At 39.0% G+C, this 20,337-nt stretch overlaps 2 protein-coding genes and 4 non-coding genes across 6 annotated transcripts in view; 1 reads left to right on the top strand and 5 right to left on the bottom strand.

Annotated features, from left to right (window-relative positions):
* LOC140372056 (zeta-sarcoglycan-like) overlaps window positions 1-5,617 on the top strand; it is an 87,792-nt gene extending 82,175 nt beyond the window's left edge. Inside the window, exons 7-8 of the mRNA XM_072459321.1 lie at window positions 3,795-3,918; window positions 5,426-5,617. Coding sequence (XP_072315422.1) covers window positions 3,795-3,918; window positions 5,426-5,617 — 316 coding nt within the window. The remainder of the gene's footprint in view (window positions 1-3,794; window positions 3,919-5,425) is intronic.
* A 1,925-nt stretch (window positions 5,618-7,542) lies between these two features.
* Window positions 7,543-17,062, bottom strand: LOC140372008 (uncharacterized). The gene is made up of 18 exons (XM_072459252.1): window positions 16,949-17,062; window positions 16,843-16,865; window positions 16,496-16,553; window positions 16,295-16,419; window positions 16,134-16,214; window positions 15,314-15,370; window positions 15,119-15,241; window positions 14,858-15,022; window positions 14,678-14,738; window positions 14,515-14,605; window positions 14,300-14,441; window positions 13,253-13,357; window positions 13,086-13,182; window positions 11,128-11,338; window positions 9,960-10,034; window positions 9,763-9,865; window positions 8,742-8,857; window positions 7,543-8,668 (listed from the first exon to the last, which is right to left on the bottom strand). The coding sequence occupies exons 1-18, from the start codon at window positions 16,977-16,979 to the stop codon at window positions 8,587-8,589; spliced, it is 1,746 nt and encodes a 581-aa protein (XP_072315353.1). The 5' UTR covers window positions 16,980-17,062; the 3' UTR covers window positions 7,543-8,586.
* A 536-nt stretch (window positions 17,063-17,598) lies between these two features.
* Window positions 17,599-17,672, bottom strand: trnan-guu (transfer RNA asparagine (anticodon GUU)). Its single transcript has one exon. It is a non-coding gene; the product is annotated as a tRNA-Asn (tRNA).
* Window positions 17,673-18,494: 822 nt separating this feature from the next.
* Window positions 18,495-18,567, bottom strand: trnak-cuu (transfer RNA lysine (anticodon CUU)). Its single transcript has one exon. It is a non-coding gene; the product is annotated as a tRNA-Lys (tRNA).
* Window positions 18,568-19,472: 905 nt separating this feature from the next.
* trnan-guu (transfer RNA asparagine (anticodon GUU)) lies at window positions 19,473-19,546 on the bottom strand. The gene has a single exon. It is a non-coding gene; the product is annotated as a tRNA-Asn (tRNA).
* A 75-nt stretch (window positions 19,547-19,621) lies between these two features.
* On the bottom strand, window positions 19,622-19,694 carry trnak-cuu (transfer RNA lysine (anticodon CUU)). The gene has a single exon. It is a non-coding gene; the product is annotated as a tRNA-Lys (tRNA).
* Between the last annotated feature and the right edge of the window lie 643 nt (window positions 19,695-20,337).

Below are 20,337 nucleotides of genomic sequence, written 5' to 3'. Positions count from 1 at the left end.
ACTCGGTGCAGGAGGTGGGGGACAGAAGGGTCCTGGCTAGATTCACATCTATGCTGGACCATGAGTGTCACCCCCTGCAGGACACTCTGTCCGCTCTGGAGAGCAGCTTCAGTGAGAGACTGATCCACCCTCGATGTGTGAAGGAAAGGTTCCGTAGGTCTTTCCTTCCTGCTGCTGTCAGACTTTATAACAAACACTGTTAGTACTGAACACTCGCAATACTGACCTAACCATGTGCAATTCTGTCATATGTGCAATTGCTGTTGGAATTCATGTGCAATTCATGTGCAATTACTGTGAAATTCATGTGCAATCTATGTGCTGTCTTGACACATATTCATGTGCAATTACTGTCGTGATCACATGCAATGGTATTTATTTATTTATTTATTTATTTGTCTATGGGAGTTTTTATTTATTTATAGGAGTTCTTCTACTGAAAGTGTTTTTCAGACTTCCTATAAGTGATCTGTTCTTCTGTATCTATCTCTGTATCTACCTGCGTTGCACCAATGAAATTTCCCCATGTGGGACAATAAAGGAATATCTTATCTTATCTTATCTTATCTTAGATTTAAGGTCTGTATAACAAAAGGTGTAAATGTTCTTCACTCGATTGTAAAAGAATATCAAATGAAAAGCTTTGATATGTTGACTTGGAGAAACAAGACTTTTCTAGGTATTTACAGTTAGTTATTATACCGTGTTATCTGCACTATAAGGCACACTCAAAAGCCTTTAATTTTCTCAAAAAACGACAATGCGCCTTATAATCTAGTGCGCCTTTTATATGGATTAATTCTGGTTGTGCTTAATGACATCGAAGCGATTTTGTGTGGTGCACGTTTTGTTTCCCTTATAGTGCGGAAAATACGGTAACCAAGAAATTAAACAAAGCAATGGCCAGTTAAACCTTCCGACTAAAATATTGATTTAGGCTTATGAATCAGAACTTTAAACGGGAATCTAGTGTGTACATAAGTATATAACTGCATTGCTAAGCTACCGTATTTTCCGAAATATAAGTGGCACCGGAGTATCAGTTGCACCAGCCATAAAATGCATGCAGAAAACATTTATAAGTTGCACTGGAGTATGAAATGTGGTTGCAAGTGTGAAAATAACAAATAACATCACTAATACTCCGGAGCATCTTATAAGTAGTATAAGTATATAAGTATAAATATAAGTCGCACCCCGGCCAAAACTATGAAAAAAATAGTCAGGAAAATACGCTACTCTACTAAATACTAAAAACAAATGGGAAAGAGAAGGTAGTCGAGTTCTGACCGCACAATCACACGTTGGGAGAGAATTTTGCCGGAAAAATTATCTTTTTTCCCGACAAAGTGCACATTATTCACAAGGAAACGCAAACGGCTGTAGAAGCTGGCAGGAGGCTCACCATTTCCATGTGTTTTGGGACTGTAATGTTGCTCAAAAGTATTGGACTGAAATGAACAAGGCACTGCAGACTGTTTTTCTGGACATTGCCATCTCGCTCAATTTTAGAACTGTGCGCATAGTTATCATGGCAGACGTTTTGAAGCCTGTCGACAGATGCATTTGGAGTATACTTTTAACAGCGGCGAAAAAGTCCTTACAAAAGACTGCTCCGACAATTAGGACTGGATTTTGTTTCATTTAATTACCATGATTGGAATTGAAAATATACTTTTTTACAGACTACATTGGTCAAAGATGCGATCAGCTAAATCAGCACGATACCGACTAAAACAGTAAAATGATTTAAAGGTGCGTGTCATTTTGCAGGAGGAGGGTCTCGTCTCCGTGGAGATGTTATTGCTTTGGCTGGAATGTTCCGCAGTACGGCATTAAACCTGTCCCGTCTCCGTTAGGACTGGGAATCGCCGTCTCCGACACATTTGGCCGCACGACAGGCTCAGGATGCGATCATTTCAGAGTTTTGTGTGTGATAATCGATATATATTGCACGTGATATTCTGCATTTTAACATTTTAACAACAGTATTTAGTTGTTACACCACTGGCTGCGAAAACGTCTCATGAAATACACCCATTTAAATCATCAAAACAGTGAAACGACTTTCCTTTCTCTAAATAATCAACAAAATTGTCACAAAATTGTCACAAAATTGTCACATAATTGTCACATAATTGTCACAGAATTGTCACAGAATTGTCACATAATTGTCACATAATTGTCACAGAATTGTCACAAAATTGTCACAAAATCAAATTTTGTGTAAGCATACATGTTTTTCCAAGTTTATTTTAGCAATAAAGACACTGACTAAATGCAAGATACATGAGTTTAATGCCATACTGTGGAACAACCCTGACAAAGCAATAACCTCTCCATGGAGACGAGCAGAAAAGTTACATAGTGCACTTTAAAAGAAATCCGTTGTAAAAATTGACTGGCGTAAGAAAATAAAAGACTTTTATACCACAAATGCACAGTCCAAACCCCACAAAAACTTCTGTTTTATAAATCCCTTTCACTTTCTGCAATTTGCAATACAATATCACTGGGTTGGATGAGAACCCACTGGACGGCCATCACTGTCCAGTTTCTTTTTGAACTACGACGACCAAACTCAAGCTGCAGTTTTAGAGAATCCCTCGTCACAAATTGTCCCTCATCAAACTTCTCACACGGCGACTTTGAGCAGAAAATGTTTTACTTTCCTGAAAATACCCAGTGTTTTTATCCTATAATAATGAAAATCACATGATCAGTTTCTGCGTTATATTTATACTTTAACAATGTTTAATAGAATACATATTACTGTCAACCAGCTTTACTAAATCAAACGTCCAAATGTGAGTTTTTTTACTGTGATGATAAAAGTGTATGAATTAATTTTTTATTATATCATATATATATATATATATGATATAATGTAATAGAAAAAGTGTGATATGATCTTTAATTATATCCAAATACTATTATGGTTAGATTAATCCGACAGGAAATGAGTGTTGTGTCCCCTTCAAAATAAGGAAACTTAAAGCTATATATGTGTTTAAAAAGTCAAAAAAAAAATTCTTTTGTGTAAATTATGCCTAAACTTGAATGACTGGAATGAGCATCCCTAGTGTGATGTCACTTCCTGTCATTTTCCCACAGTTTTCTCCACAAATACCTACTCGATTGGTGTAAAACTATAATGCATATGTACAACAGGTACAAATACACCAAATAAACTCCAAATTAGACAATCGTAAAAACCTCATACGCACTTCAAGCACAGTACTTTTACTTTAGTACGGTTGTGGAAGAAAATACCAGACGTGTCGTCTCAATGTGAAATGGCCCCTCATGCTCTCACACAAATGATAATTATGCGCCGGTTCTCTGATGTGTCCGGATCAAAGACTGATACCTCTCTATTTGGGAGAGAAACTCCAGGGGTCCAGGACGGGCCTGTTTGCATGAAACCCTGGTCTTTTGTCCAGGGCATTGTCAGAATGCAAACGTAATCCACTAACTCTGCTCTTTGTTCTTGTACTTTGTACTTAGCATTTGTCTCAGAGCCAGTAACTCTCCGTGTGATGTAGGTCACGTGACCACCGGTTTGACCTGTAATCTGATGATAATGAGATGAACACAAACTTCAACAACTCTGTTCTATTGTTTTACTTTATTTCTTGATGATCGTTACAAGAGAAATGCTACAACAGTACTTTGTTACTTTGTTACTTTCTACCACTGTACAGATTTATTGCACTTCACAATCATTTCCAATATCTAGTGAACGCATGTTAATAATCGAATATCTTCATGTGTTTTTTGTGTGGTTTTGTCAGATTGGAGTCCCCCACGCGGACCCTGACCATGGAGGCTCCCCGGGGCGTGGAGGTGAGCGCGGCGCAGGGGTCTCTGCAGATCGGCGGCAGAAAAGACCTGCAGCTGGAGTCCACGGAAGGAGAGGTGCGACGGGAGAACAGCACCCGCCACAGGCCCTGTCATTTTCACACACGTCTCATTTCATGCTCCTCTTTAGTGGTGACTCGGGACCTGGAGGAGGTATTCAAAATTAAGGACGACTCTGAAATGTAATATGGATTAGTCAAATTTATGCCCCTGCTAAAAGACATGACACTTCGTTTGGTGCATAAGAAAGTCACCAGCAAAAACACCATCAACACAAACTAATAATGTGTCAATCTTTTAAGAGGAAAATCATATATTTTGCTAAAGCCATCAAGAAATACATAGGCCTACAGCAATTCCTAATGAGTAATATTAATAATAAAATAAAAATAAAAAATGATAATGATGATAATAATAAAATAATAAAATAAAATAATAATGATGATGATGATAATAATAATAAAATAACAAAATAATAATGATGATGATAATAATAATAATAATAATAATAATAATAATAATAATAAAATAATAATGATGATGATAACAATAATCATAATCATAATACAATAATAAATAATAATAATAATAATAATAATGATGTTAACAATAATAATAAAATAATAGTAAAAATGATAATGATAATAATGATAAAATTAAAATAAGATAATAATTGAACTATTAATCTATGTCTCAAGCTCCCTAAACTGGAATCATATTTAAAACAACAAAGCACTGGTAAAGGTAGTCCTAAAGTTTTGATACCAGTATTGAAACTGTTACCATGGCGCAATGCTAACGTTCACACATTTTGGGCCGTGTGCACATCTTAGAGCTTTTTTAAGATGCCTTTGCAAAGCAAACACATGCTCAGCCCAAAACATAATACAACGCACAATATACTCTCTGTGGAAATACTACATTTATTCCTAACAGAAAAGAGTCACCTGTACCTCACATGTAATTTTAGATCCAATTAATCCTGTTGCTGAAGACAAATTTATTTTTGGTTTGTACAGCATCGAAATCCCTAGAAACAATGTCACGATGTCACATTTTAGTGTTACAATGAGTAAGAAATTACACACAACAGTGCAATCCTTGATTTGCTTTAATTCGCATTGTCTAATAGATCGCAATTCCTCAAGCTTTTCGAACTAGTTAAATTAATGAGTGTGAATGTGGCAAGATAAAAAAGTACTTTAACTTGAGGTTTACTTGTTTGGACTAAAGATTGTTGTCTCACAATTATAATGTGCACACTTTTTCACTGTAACGCGACCTGAATCCTAAATCACCCGAACAATCATGGCATCTCTTATAGAAACCCGGTCCTTGTCCTCATAGAAAAACGCTTTAAAACTACTCATTGTCATTTTTCCATATGCTCACTTGGCAGACGAGCCGCTCCGTTCACGCCACACGTCACGTTGTATTTACTGATTACGCCAGAGTCATTCATCAACCGAGGAGGCGACGTGTCTCCGCAGGGCACCTCTGGCCATGTTTTTTTGAATGACTTCCAGCCCTTTATAAATTTGCTTTTTATTCTTATTTTTTACAGATACTTTTAGACGCCAGCACTATCCAGCTGGGGAATCTTCCTTTGGGCACGTTTTCTAAATCCACGAGCCAGGCCGCACACGAACAATCTGTGTACGAGGTCTGCGTGTGCCCGAGCGGGAAAGTCTACCTGTCTCCGGCCCAAAGTGGCTCCACCTGCCAGATCATGAACAATATCTGCCTTTGGAGTTGACTTTTTGGGGGGAATGACCTGCCGCCAAAACCGCTTCCAGGACTCTGCTGGGCCGGACGTTGGGGAGACGTGGACGGGGTTTGTTTTTCACATGGATGGAGCTCAGCAGTCCAGCACCGCCTGCGATGTGGTCGTCGTGGTGTCGCCGAGATTCCAAACGCTGATTTCGATGCAGAATAAACGGCGACCGATTTTGATACGATTCGAGTTATTTTTCAGACAATAGAATGTAATTTTAAGACACAAAGTTAGTCGGGTGTAACGTGGGCATAACACAGACGCGTCGCCGTGGAAACAAGCAGTTGGCTGACCCTCCATCAGGATAGTTGTATAGACCAACGATTATCCAATTTTAAAAGTGTACTAATTTTGCACAGGGGCGTGTCCAGACTCTCCTCACAGGGGTGACCCAGGGGTGGCCCATGTGTGGCACCAGGGACCACATGTGACCAAGTCTTTGAGAATTATAAAAAATAAGTTGTGAGACTAAATCATTTAAAATAGTAAAAATGGAAAAGAAACATGGCTATTTATTGGGAATACACTGCCTCAGCCGCTGTGAGGAGATGTGGCACTCTCGAGAAATGCCCCCCGACTTTGCGGTTCTTAACCTTTTAGAACTACATTATAAATTAAATGATGTGTCTAATGCTCATGTCTCGATTGAGTCTATGGGGGAAATTGGAAAGCTATGGACAGTTGAGCTCCAATACAAGTCAAACGTAACACACCGGTGGCTCAGACTCGCGAGCCACTTTGGGAGAAACAATGGCAGCTCGCTCTCATCAGGAATAAAAAAAGGAAAAAAAAACTAGGTCATCGTGACAAGGAAAGGATTACATTTTATTTTTCTACTTGACAAAGACAATTTTTAAAGAATTCCAACACTGGTGCCTTCAGACTTTTAAAAACATCAACGTGAACTGGCTGTGATTAAATTGGTCCTTGTCCATTTTTAACAGGTCATAAAGCACAAAGTATTGTTTTGTGAAATGGGGCGAGCAATATTATTGGTATTAATGTCTGTAAATGTCTTGCACAAAATGAGTGGGGACTAAAATGAACCACAAAAAATCTGAAATATCGTATAACCTTGTTTGGAAGATTACGCTGCAAGTTTTAGTTTGTTTTTTAATTTCTCGATCCTTTGTCAGATTTTTGACATACAGTATATGTAACTTAACGACCATTTTGCTCTCCCACTTCTATTCTGAAAGGTCTAAGTTATCAAAATGGATGCTTCATTTGTCTTTGTAACTTAAAATTAAACATGTTTTGTCTTTTGAAACAGGGTTTACTCGGTCACAAGTGTTTCACTGCTGCAAACATGGACATTTTTAAATGGATGGAATAAAGATTAAGGCAATTAGACAATGTATTTATGGAATTCTGGATATTCAGTATTTACATTTAAATAAACAAAAGCCTTGTTTACAGCAATTTTACATATTTAAAAAAGCCACTATCTCTAAAATGACATGTAAAAAACCACACAAAAAATAAAATGACTTTGTTTATTCTGACGGTGCTAAGTGGGTTCTGTAAATGGTGGAAAGATGTCTTTCTGACTTGATGATCAAACTTTGCCCTCCGTGGATTTGTAAGAAATCTGATTTCAGTGCTACAAAGATGTTTCCTTCCAGGTCGAGTCATTCACAGAACTCGGGTGTTTCAGACCCTGCACGAGACCTTGAACATTTTCATCTTTTAGCTTTCGCTCTCATACAAGACAAATACTTTCTTTGCAAGCCGAATCTTTTGTAGGGAACTTGTAAAGTGGGCTGCATTTAGACTCCATCCTTTTAAGATTGACTTTCAAGTGATGAGGTCACAGCAAATTTTGACCTGAGTTTTTGTGAAAAGCGATTGCCAATTATTTTTACCATTATAAAACTAGGCTTGAAAATAAAAATGACACACAAGAGAGTTTACAACATTTTATTGTAAAGTGGATACAGCCATGGATATTAGTGTAACAAAGTAAGACAACACAGGATATTTGATATGTGCTGCCATCTACTGGTTACAGTGGGAGAACAGTTGATCCGAAAATACACAATTCACTATTCGCTTTAGAACATAGATGCACATAAAGCCCATTGAGACGTCCTAGTTTTAAGTTGACATGCTGTTTTTTGGTTAAGCTCATAAAACATTGGCGAGAAATAAAAGCAATAAAATGAATACAATGCACATATTTAAAGACAAATGGCCTGATAAACGCTGAAATGGTAAAAGGTACAATATAGTAAACATCTAAAAGAATACAAGTCTAATAACAAAAAGAAAGGCAGAAAATAAATGAATGCTAATGCTTCCCTGGACACTAGTCTCCAACCAATGTCCTATCGTAAAGCGTGTAAAATACCCAAAATGACCACTGCCAGGCTAAAAAAATAAGACAAAGTTGCCATCTGCATTCAAATAAGCAAACGGCCTCCTTCTGGATAATTGCTGCATGGCTGACTGTTTTATCTGCTGCAGCACGCCATTTCAACCCAAGAGTGTGTGATCTCTTATTTATATATATTTTAGGCCTTTATAATGTAATACATAACCGTAATAAAAAAATAAAAATAAACGAATTTCATTAAAAGAGTCACTCTAAAATGTTGGCAACGTAAAATCTCGACAGAATTAATACATAATTGATTTAAAAAAATAACAGTTGTGGCTATACGACGTGCATGTTGCAGTTAAAGCAGAACTAAGTAAAATGTTTATTGTAAGTCGCAGTGAAATGTGTATTTTTGGTGCATTTGAAGCGTCTTTCTCCCCCTGCAGTCTCTGGGGCTTACACATTTGGCAACGTTAAAAGGTTTTGATGGCGATTACACTTTCAATTTTGAGGGTGTAAAAAAGGCGTTAGTCCGTTCTCTGGCTGCGCATTTTCTCAAGAGAACTGCAGGGGGAGCTCTACTGCTAGTTCTACTTAGTTCCGCTTTAATTCATGCCTTTATTCACCATTGTCAATTCTTGTACGGATTTCTATAGTTGTGGTGGTGATACGGATTTCTGTTTTCACTCCTCCCGGCAGCGTATAGATTGTACCTGGAATCACAGAGGAATCTTTGGTTTTTGACACTTAAAAAACGTACAAAAGAAAGTAAATGGTAAAACTCACCTTAAATTTTCATCGTGCGAGTCGTGAGCTTTGTGGGCCGCTCTGGATATGTTCAAGCCGGGCGCGATCCGGTCCGGGTATCGCACGGCAAGCTTGGAGCCCATTAATTCAAATCCCTAAGCGCAGACAGGAAGTGCAGAGTTTACGAGACAGGAAATGCGTCAAAAATAAAATAAAGGTCAACTAGAAACCCATTTGAGTCTTAAAGTGGACATACAGCAGTGTTATGAGCTGTATTTTGACTGATTCGTGCACGTTTGAGGAATCCTGTTCTGTCCTGCTACTGGATTTACTTCCGTTTCTATTATTAAAGTGCCTATGACGGGTCTGAAGACTCACTGAACTAAAATGCAGTTATGATTTATACATGTTCAATTTTAGCAAAAATTATATAACATGTTATACCAGAAGAGCAAATATTTTTGGGGTTTATGATTTCACTTCCCGTTTGTAATTTATGACATGACACAAGGAAATTACCCAGCAAACACTGGGCAAAAACTCATCTAATGTCAATTTTCTTTTAATTTGGCAAATAAAAATATGTGAGAGCGACTTATTTTGTTGAATTAATGTTTAGAGAGTCAGAAAATTTGTTTATTTTGTGTAATTTAAGCATAAACTTTGACTGGAGTGAGTGTCCATTTTGTGATGTCACTTCCTGTCATTTTCTACAGATTTTTCTCCACAAATATCAACTGAATTGGTGTAAAACTATAATTTATATGCACAACAGGGAGAAATATACCAAATAGACTAAATTAGACAGCCGTAAAAACCTGTCATAGGCACATTAAGCAGTTTTAGGTCAATATATAGGTTTAAAAATAATAATAAAATAATGCTCCACTTATGTTATAGTTCTATGCTATGCTATAGCTGAAAAAATAATGATTTCTCCTTTATATTACCAGACAATGCAAAGTCATCTACATTCACTTCCTCACATTAACCTTTAGAGTAGAGACCTGTATTCAAACACACTTTTCTAAGAGTTAGATGGCTATAATAAGTGGCTTACATGATATCTCCGAATTGCATCGTCGCAGTGCTGCTGTCGGGTAAAGTTGATGAAAGCGCAGCGTTTAGCCGACAGCTGTTTAATACTATAAACTGTTCCGACCCTGCGAAGAGACAGAAGAACATGCCACGTTGTTTCTGTGATCCTTCTACAGCTGGAACAATACGAAGCGGCCTTAGTGCTCATCCGACACTCACTTGTTGAAAAGGGTTCCTAATAAGTGTTCCGTCACGGAAAGGGACAGGTTCCCCACCCACACTGGAAACAGCTCTCTGTGGAAAGAAGACGGGACAAATGACAACCTGAGGCACTTCTCTGGTGGAGGCCGAGCCGAGAAGTGTCCAGGCATTTTCAGCAAATCAAAACCCCCGTGTGGGTCTGCGGCGACTGAAAGGCTTATCGTGACTGTAACAACTAGTAATTATTGTTGTCTGGACTATACAGCCTCAAACAGTGAAAGACATTTATGACAGACAGTGGCAATTAAAACTTTCATTTTCAGCAATAACACACTTTGTTGGTGAGTGTTCTCTACTTAGAAGAAAAGGCAACGTTTTGGTAACTAGGCAACTTCATCAGGTAAAAGGTTAAAAGAGAAATAATTTGATATGACGACTAATCGAAAAGATAATCTATGGCTCATCAACTAATAACCGCATTTTCCGGACAATAAGTCGCACCTTTTCTCATAGTTTTGGCCGGTGTGCGACTTAAACTTATATTTATACTTATACTCCGGAGCGACTTATGTGATATTATTTGTCATTTTCACTCTTGCAACTGCATTTCATACTCCAGTGCAACTTATGTTTTTTTTTCGTCTCCATAATGTATTTTTTGACCAGAGCGCGACTTATACTCCGGAGCGCGACTTATACTCCGGAGCGCGACTTATACTCCGGAGCGCGACTTATACTCCGGAGCGCGACTTATACTCCGGAGCGCGACTTATACTCCGGAGCGCGACTTATACTCCGGAGCGCGACTTATACTCCGGAGCGCGACTTATACTCCGGAGCGCGACTTATACTCCGGAGCGCGACTTATACTCCGGAGCGCGACTTATACTCCGGAGCGCGACTTATACTCCGGAGCGCGACTTATACTCCGGAGCGCGACTTATACTCCGGAGCGCGACTTATACTCCGGAGCGCGACTTATACTCCGGAGCGCGACCGGAGCGCGACTTATACTCCGGAGCGCGACTTATACTCCGGAGCGCGACTTATACTCCGGAGCGCGACTTATACTCCGGAGCGCGACTTATACTCCGGAGCGCGACTTATACTCCGGAGCGCGACTTATACTCCGGAGCGACTTTTACGTCCGGAAAATACGGTAGTCGTTAGTTGCGGCGGTACTCACAGTGCTTGTGCTCCATCGTACTTCGGGGCGTCCGGTTTGGCGGGGCTCTGCTGGTTCTGGACGGGGATGAGAGGTTTGCTCTCAGGGCCGGCATTCGATGAGTCCTGGACGGGAGGGGGACGAGGTGCGGCGGCTGCTCTGGCGGAGAGGCCCGGGGAGACCCCCGTCACGTTGGCAACCTGCTGCAGTGGGACGGCGGCAGGTCGGGACACTAACGACACAGTTACACGTCAGATAAAGAGTGAGAGGGTTTAGTTTCACGTCAGATACAGAGCGAGAGGGTTTAGTTTCACGTCAAGATACAGAGCGAGAGGGTTTAGTTTCACGTCAAGATACAGAGCGAGAGGGTTTAGTTTCACGTCAAGATACAGGGCGAGAGGGTTTAGTTTCACGTCAGATACAGAGCGAGAGGGTTTAGTTTCACGTCAGATACAGAGCGAGAGGGTTTAATTTCACGTCAAGATACAGAGCGAGAGGGTTTAGTTTCACGTCAGATACAGAGCGAGAGGGTTTAGTTTCACGTCAGATACAGAGCGAGAGGGTTTAGTTTCACGTCAAGATACAGAGCGAGAGGGTTTAGTTTCACGTCAGATACAGAGCGAGAGGGTTTAGTTTCACGTCAGATACAGAGCGAGAGGGTTTAGTTTCACATCAGATACAGAGCGAGAGGGTTTAGTTTCACGTCAGATACAGAGCGAGAGGGTTTAGTTTCACATCAGATACAGAGCGAGAGGGTTTAGTTTCACGTCAGATACAGACGAGAGGGTTTAGTTTCACGTCAGATACAGAGCGAGAGGGTTTAGTTTCACGTCAGATACAGAGCGAGAGGGTTTAGTTTCACGTCAGATACAGAGCGAGAGGGTTTAGTTTCACATCAGATACAGAGCGAGAGGGTTTAGTTTCACGTCAAGATACAGAGAGAGATGGTTTAGTTTCACGTTAAGATACAGAGCGAGAGGGTTTAGTTTCACGTCAGATACAGAGCGAGAGGCTTTAGTTTCACGTTAAGATACAGAGCGAGAGGCTTTAGTTTCACGTCAGATACAGAGCGAGAGGCGAACACGACAGGGATGATTCCATAAGGGTTTATTCTTTGAGACGTTCGAAAATATAGCCACATAACAAAAAAATAACTACACATCTGATCTTGTTTAGGTTGTGACTATCATTTTAGCGGGCAAAATTTAGGCCACTTCAAATAGTTCCACTTAGGGATGTCACGACATAAAATTTTCGTGTTACGATGATTGTGATGAACTGATTATTCACAATTAGTGAAAGCCAAAAGACAAGATAAAGTTAAATGTAACAAGAAACAGCCAGATAAAATAAAGTTCTTTACATTTAGGGCTCTTTTTAGGCTGTATACTGAACAAAAAAATACTTAAATTTGCTTCTAAAATTGCCATGATTATTATTTTGGTTTTTTTTTACGATTATATTGTGACCTAAATAATCACGATTATCGATTCACATCATCTAGTTCCAACAAAGTCAGTTATTTTAGGTTAGATCATTGTTAAATTGTGTTAAAGCATTAAGTGGAGTCTAACTCGGAGTACGCTTCAGACAGTATTTTGTATATCCATGAGTAGGATTGAGAATCAAGAACAAAGTCATCGGAATCCAATCAAATATCTTCTCGCTTCAGCAATTTAAGAACTGTTTACCCCGGTCACAGCTACAAATTCTGTTTCACGCCATTTAAAAGGCTTTACATTATAGTTTTAGTCGTGATGCAATCAAACCCTCTGTTTGAATGTATTTAAACTAGATTAAATACTGCCTTTATCAAACCAGATACACAAGACGCATATCATTTCACACATACGAAATGATTATTAAGGAATTAAATTGACAAGATTAATCTCCCTTTTTAGGTTCCATTTTCTGACCATTACAAAGACAACCCACGGACGTTGAAGAAAAACGACATGTGCACATTTCCACAACATTACCTGGTTTGTTCAATTCTGACAGCGCCGCCAAAGCCTTTTCCACACTCCCATGAATAACTAAAGCGTGTGAACTCTGCTCCCGAGTAAAACCGTACTCCTTAAAAGAAAAAGAAACGTGTTAATGAAATTTGCACCATTTGAAACATCGGTTCATGTTCGCTCCTCACCATAAGTTGCATAACCTGCACGCGCATCAAGTCCTGAACCGCTTCCGTGCTCGAGCGTTCCAGCTCAAGAACCTCTCTGAACGAGCACGCCGCCTCCTCGTATCGCTGCCAATCGCAAAAAAGACGAGTAAAGGCGGTTAGCACACGCTTAAGAATACAGAAGCAGCAACCGACGTATCACAAGAAAAGTGTGTTGGAACGATCTCAGAACTTCAGATTTTGTTTGAGAAACTGTATCGATATTGCACTGTTGTCACTATACCAACTGTAGCTTTTATTTACTTTTATCTTATTTTAGTTTTGTTTCCAGAAAAAAGTTAAATATTGTAGGTCATTACGTGCCAATATCCCATGTGTTCTACTGGTTTCTACTGAGACAATCCTGTTTGAATAATGTCATCTAATATAATAACATTTTGAAGAACAAACGTCACCTCCACTGAATAGAAGTCGGCAAAAATGTGTTAAACAGTGAAGAAAAGAATGAGAATAGACTATAAAATTTACCACAAAAAAAAAAAAAAAAAATAGCACTAATAGCCTTCTCTTTTTTTTATACAAACAATATTGTTAATATTCCAATGTTTCCCCATCTCCAGAACACTTGCATCATTATATATTTTTCTACAGCCTCCTACATCTGAAACCCCATTAAAAGTACTGATTTAAGAATACATTTACCGTATTTTCTGGACAATTAGTAGCACTTTTTTCATAGTTTTGGCCGAGGTGCGACTTATACTTCAGAGCGACTTATGTGTGATATTATTTGTTATTTTAACACTTGCAACTGCATTACAGTGCAACTTAGTTATGTTTTTTCTTCTCTAATATGCATTTTTGGTTGGTGCGACTTATACTCCTGAAAATATGGGTAGTCATTTCTAGACGTTTATGACAAACGGCAAACAAAAACATTTAGTTGTAATGACTTCTGTTCAGCCGTTTTTGTTACTTTTTTTTTGTCACCATTGTCGTCTCCGTTTATGTGAAACACTGTATTATTGCAGTATCCATGGTTGTTACTTCAGTGAGGTCAGTTTTTACCTTGAGCCCTGCCAGCGCTCTGCCTTTCCTAAACAGGCCTTTAACCCAGCCCGGACTCATACTCAAAGACAGCTCGGCGTCACTTAAAGACTTCTCGTACTCCTGTATCCGCTCAAAACAAAACGCACGATTCCCAAATAACCTGCGCAAGAAAAAACAAACGTTTAACCGTCGAAATCGAGCCATTTCAAAGACAGACTTTTCCCTCCACGTACCTATACTCCGTCGGGTTGTATTTAATAGCGTCTGTGAAATACTTAACAGCTGTTTTATAATATCCAGCGCCGGCTAGTTTATTCCCCATCGCTGCAACAAACGTACACTTACACATGTGGCAGAGATAAAACCGTTTACGACCATTCGAGAGCCAAAACTCACTTGCAAATTCAGCGCTTATTTTAACTAAGTCCTCCATTTGAGGGCTAGATGTGACAGCATCCTGGGAATTTAAGCAGTAACAGTTAATAAGTGATTAAAGGTGTCCCGTATAGTCAAATCCTCACCAGAAAAGGCACAGTCCACCTTAAATACATCTAAAGGAATCAATATTTGACTCACCTTCATTGTTACCTCGCCATTTACTTCATCATGCCTTTTCTCTGGTGTTTTTACTTCTTCTTTTGCCGGAGACTTCTTTTTTTCCTTGTTTTCCTGCTTTTGCTCCAATTTACGTTTAGCTATTTCAGCAGCTTTAGTAACAAAACTACTCGTCAAATCCAAGCCCTAAAACCGTTTTTTTTTTTTTTTTAGACCGTTTCAAACAAGAAGTTTAGGCTATTCTAAGAAGCTGTGCATTAAAAATATATGTATCGTTTTTACCTCATCTTCTTCATTACCGGATTCATCATCTGAACTGCTGTCAGAATCTAAAGCCGAAGCCATATCTCTCAGGTTTAAACAGTCTTTATCCCCATTACAGGCTCCTGAACTTATATCCTTAGTCTGCAAATGAAACAAAAAAATCCCTGATACAACTCGTACTGGTGATAAAAGTCATAAGATAAGGAAAATCACTTCGCTATCTTGTGTTGCATTCTGCTGTTTCTCCAGCCGTTTTCTCTCTTTTTGACGCTGTTGGAAAAAAAAAGACAAAAACAGTTCAGTCTCCAACATTTCAAACTCTCTACATAAAAAAGTGACCCGTTTTCTTTTCCTTTAGAATCATAAATACTATAATTGAGTGTCTGCGTCATAAAGCAGACACTATCTGTTCTGCTGTTTTTTTAATATACTTTTTATCTATTATATTTTCTAGAGTTTTCCTAATTTCCGGCGCGTTTCAACTCCTTAAAACTGTAACCGATTTCAACAAGTTATACCTCTTTACGACCACCTTCACCATCTTAGGGGTGCTATTGCTTTTGACATTTGTACATCTTGTACTTTAAGTTTTTACAAAAGTATCAGTATCTTTTCCCATCGAAATGAATGGGGAATTGAACACAACCCTCACAACAAATATTCAACCTTCCACACTTTTCAACACATTCACAATTCAGTGTGTAGTGTACTTACACACACATGTAGTAGTCATATTTATGATCTTAAAGTACTTTTAAGGAATAAAGTCCAAAGAATAGAATAGACAAGTCTTTACTACACACATGTAGTACTTTTACGCAAGAATGCACACTCAGGCAATAACTTTAGTCATTGTGCCTTATCTAGTTTCTATTGCAGTTCAGATATAGAAAATTCAAAACAAATTCAGGAAAGGTTCAGGCCATTTCTTCAGTCGTGAAACTTAATACCTGCTTAAACAACTGTGGTATTGACGTTTTATCATACTAGTAAACAATACTTGTACTAGAATACTGAAATTCCAAATACGTACTTGTTTTTTTAGACGTTTCCTTTCTACCTTCTCTTTAATCTTCTTCTCATCACACAATAATCCATCTTTTCTTTCAGTATCCTAATACAGAAACAAAAACACACACACACGTTAACAGATTTAATCCAAACGGACGTGCGGGCCACCAAAAAGAAACTTACACTTTCTGAATCTTCATCACTAGACTCCGTAAGGCCATCGGACATTTTTATACCGTACTTTTGTTTCCAAGCCATAAACTCCTCTTTAGTACTAATAACTTGTACGTCTTCACCTTGCATTTGAGCTGTTGATGAAAGAACATTTGAGACAAGGCTCCACGCAAGTCTACATGTTTAAAAGCACACTAGAAATGCACTCACCACGAAGACCTTCTTGTATAAAACTTTCCATATCAGGGACTCCAGAGAAAAAATCCCTCTGGAAAAATGGGAAAGAAATTCAGTTAGCATCTTCTTTCTCCTCTGCGCTTCTCCATGTGCACAAACTCCTCTCTAAAAACGGCCAATCATAACATTCAATAACTTGACACAATTTGGATTTCGCATGGGAATCGGTCTCCAGCAGTTGCTTAATGTTTACAATGAACAGAATCGAACTTTGAGCAACTTTATTCCCCAAACAATCATAAAGTGTTTAAAAAAAAAAAGAGCGCAAACTCCCCCCCCCATAACGTTAAAGCGTGCTGTGGCGTTAGAGCTCCACTTACCATCGTTGTTAATTTAGCAAAACCTGGAAAACAAAGAAACGCGTCATGAATTACACATTTGGACAACGGACGGCGAAACAAAATGCGGCGACGGAATGCCTCGTACTTGCTGCGTGTTTGTGATACGCGAAAGACATGTTTGTAGCTTTGGTTCTTCTCTGGAGCGATATTATAATAGATCCATGCTCTGGAGCCTCACTTTACTCCCTCGAGCTCGACTTCCCCCCGTCCACTTCCTGTTTGTGTGTGAAACCGTGGTTGGCGCCAGCGTAATCGCGAGACTTCCGCCCCCTACTGGTCCGGAGTGTGTAGCGCAGACAAGAAAGCGTTTCATCGTCATTCGTTTACTATACTCAAAGTTACTATACTCAAAGTTACTATACTCAAAGTTGTATTTTGATAGAGTGATTCATGCATTTAATCTGACTTGCATTGTCCTGCATTGGGGGCTAGAGTGCTCGAAAAACGTCTGGTTAACCCACCCCCTATGCCCTCCCACATCCCTACAAGTTAGTTGCGATCATTCGAAAATAAATTAAGACAGAGATACATGATGTTCCTGAATAATTACCCCCGTATTTGTCGATCCATTGTATCACAATAAACATATTATTGTGTTGTGTTTTGTCCCACCCCTGCACACAACACACTGCATTCTGGGCCACGTGAGGTTGAGGATGGACTGAATGATGGCCCTTACCAAATTATGCAAATATGTTATTGAAAGAAATGTATAGGTTTGGTTAACGAAAAGAACGTCCCTGGGTGGGCTCGAACCACCAACCTTTCGGTTAACAGCCGAACGCGCTAACCAATTGCGCCACAGAGACTGTGTGAGCCACTTCCAGAGAGAAGTGGACAAATATTCCTGATCAGCGATCATTTCTGTTTTAAATTCCTTAAAAAAAAGACAGCATGGATCGTTTAATCAAGACCATGTTTCAAGTGACTAAATTAAACTGCTTCCCTTTTTCAAGCTCAGGGGAATAGCTAGCTTCTCACTCTAGAACCTTCAGATTGAAAATGACTTTTGAAATTGCAGTTGAAAGTAGTAGACTAGTGCCAATCGGGTCTGAACCAGGACAAACCCAGAATCAAATCTGGTCTAAAACAGGACCAAACAGGATTAAAGTAGAATTAAACAAAAGGCCAGAACCAGTCTTGAGCTGGATCAGATGATTTGCTTATTTAAGATTTTATTAAACATTTTGTCTATCTTTGCCTTTTCCCAGGCTGACATTAAGCGTGTTTGGGTAAGTAATCCTACTGGTCTGCATGAAGCTGCTGTTTTGTCTACACTCTTATTGGACACGTTTCTAAACATGAACACGCCTAATATTGGTGACGTTTATAGTTGTACTTCCTGGTTGGACATGGACAGGTGTGACAAGGTAGAGTTAATTTTGTTGTTAAATTCTGGCCAAAATCCATATAAATTACTTACTACTTATTTTGTTGAATTGAAGAAGTATTCCGTTTTAGAATCAGAATCAGGGGTTAATTGCCATTGTCATCACTTTAAGTACAATTTGGTATTTGTACTTATAATAAAGTAAATTTTTGGTCATATATCTGTCCTCTTACTTGAGTAAAAATATGCGTTACTTTTTCCGCACAGAAAAGAGATTTTCTCTAAATACGAAAAAGTCTAGCGCCCAACGTGGGGCTCGAACCCACGACCCTGAGATTAAGAGTCTCATGCTCTACCGACTGAGCTAGCCGGGCTACAGAAACGTGCCATTCCTGCTGTTTAAATACATTCACAGGAAGGATGGATTCACTAAGTTACGCAGAGGAGCTCCCAGACAATGCTCTGTAGACACTCCCGTTGTATTACGATAAGATAAGCCTTTATTAGTCCATACAGTGGGGAAATTTCAATGTTACAACGCACAAGTAGGTACAGAAGTGAGAGAATAGATAACTTATAGAAGACTTAAGAAAATAAGGAAATAGTAAGTAACACTCTTATTTACACACTTATTTACATCAGTTGTATGGACGGGGAATATTGCACCAATAAGATTGATGCTGTTTCTGTGAATAAACATCTATTAAAATACAGAAGCTACCCAACCACCTCGACCAACACATCGAGAAACCGGAAGTACTACAAGGTAGTACTACAAATACTGCAAATACTACGTAAGTATTATAATAACTGGAATTCTAAAAGTGCGGAAAATACTACAAACCTTCGAAGTCTTGAAAAAAATATCTGATAACACCCTGACCTGGAAAACGAGACATTTTTGCTGCTAGATTTTAGCTGTATTTTTGCTAAAATACAGCATTTGTTTTGCTAAAATACAGCAAATTCTGAAAAAAAAGACAAAACTGAAAAATGCGAAAATTAATAGCAAGACTCACACGAGAAATATCGACAAAAAGAACCGACTGGCTTCAACTAAATCTTGTTTTACAAAAAGAACCTTGAACAACAAAAATCCCATCAAAAATGCGATCCGTGAAACGTGCCAAAAAATAGGTGTTTCTATATGATAAGAACTACTGGAACAAATTTCACGGCAAAATATGTTTGTTTTCCTCTAAAATGCAAAATACAACATTATCTACACTGTTCCAACCTTTACAGAACCTAATGAGCGCGTGTTGGAGGAAAAAACGGCCGTCCCTGGGTGGGCTCGAACCACCAACCTTTCGGTTAACAGCCGAACGCGCTAACCGATTGCGCCACAGAGACAACAGCGGGACTTCGATGTGTTTTGATTTAAATCACACTCAAAGCATAAAACGAGCATGGGGGAAAAAAACTAAGCGCCCAACGTGGGGCTCGAACCCACGACCCTGAGATTAAGAGTCTCATGCTCTACCGACTGAGCTAGCCGGGCTACGTCATCGGAATTTTAAATACAGAGCTATGATCAATGATCAAACACAGGCGCTAGATCCACACATTTTTTGGTAATTTAATAGTACGAGCATTGAGAAAAAGTAGGCTACATAACACTCACCAGTAATTAGTATATTGTACTTGTCCGAGAGTAATGAGAGTTGCCATTAGATTAGAACAATGAGCACCATAAAGCACTTCCTCAAAGTTTAAGCTTCTCAACGTCTATGATCTTCTGTCCTCCGAGACACGATTCATACTGAGACAACTGCCACGGAGAGAGCTCGTTATGTTGTGTATTTTGGCTGGCTGCCCCCTGGTGCTGGGACGTCCCGGAGCCGTCGTGCTTCTTGCAATTGTTCTATGGATGCAAAAAAGGAAGTGCCCTAGTAAAAACATAATCATTAAATAAGAAAATTAAAAAATAAAAACTATGGAAAATAATACAATGATTTAATATTCAGTTTGCAATGTGTATACAAATTCAATGTCTTAAAATGCAGTGTATAAAAATACAATGGCTTTTAGCTGAAGAAAAGTTATGGAGCGCCCTCTTGTGGCTTTATTGAGTTGTCGTCAGTCGTCGCCGTCATTTTAACTTCACTTTATCATCACCAACAAGTGACGCGACAGAAAGCATT

Source organism: Eucyclogobius newberryi, unplaced genomic scaffold, assembly GCF_026437365.1.
Source record: "Eucyclogobius newberryi isolate DKJ021-1_F unplaced genomic scaffold, fEucNew1.0.hap1 SCAF_22, whole genome shotgun sequence".
NCBI classification, from domain to species: Eukaryota; Metazoa; Chordata; class Actinopteri; order Gobiiformes; family Gobiidae; genus Eucyclogobius; species Eucyclogobius newberryi.
This window is presented reverse-complemented; position numbering and strand designations above follow the sequence as displayed.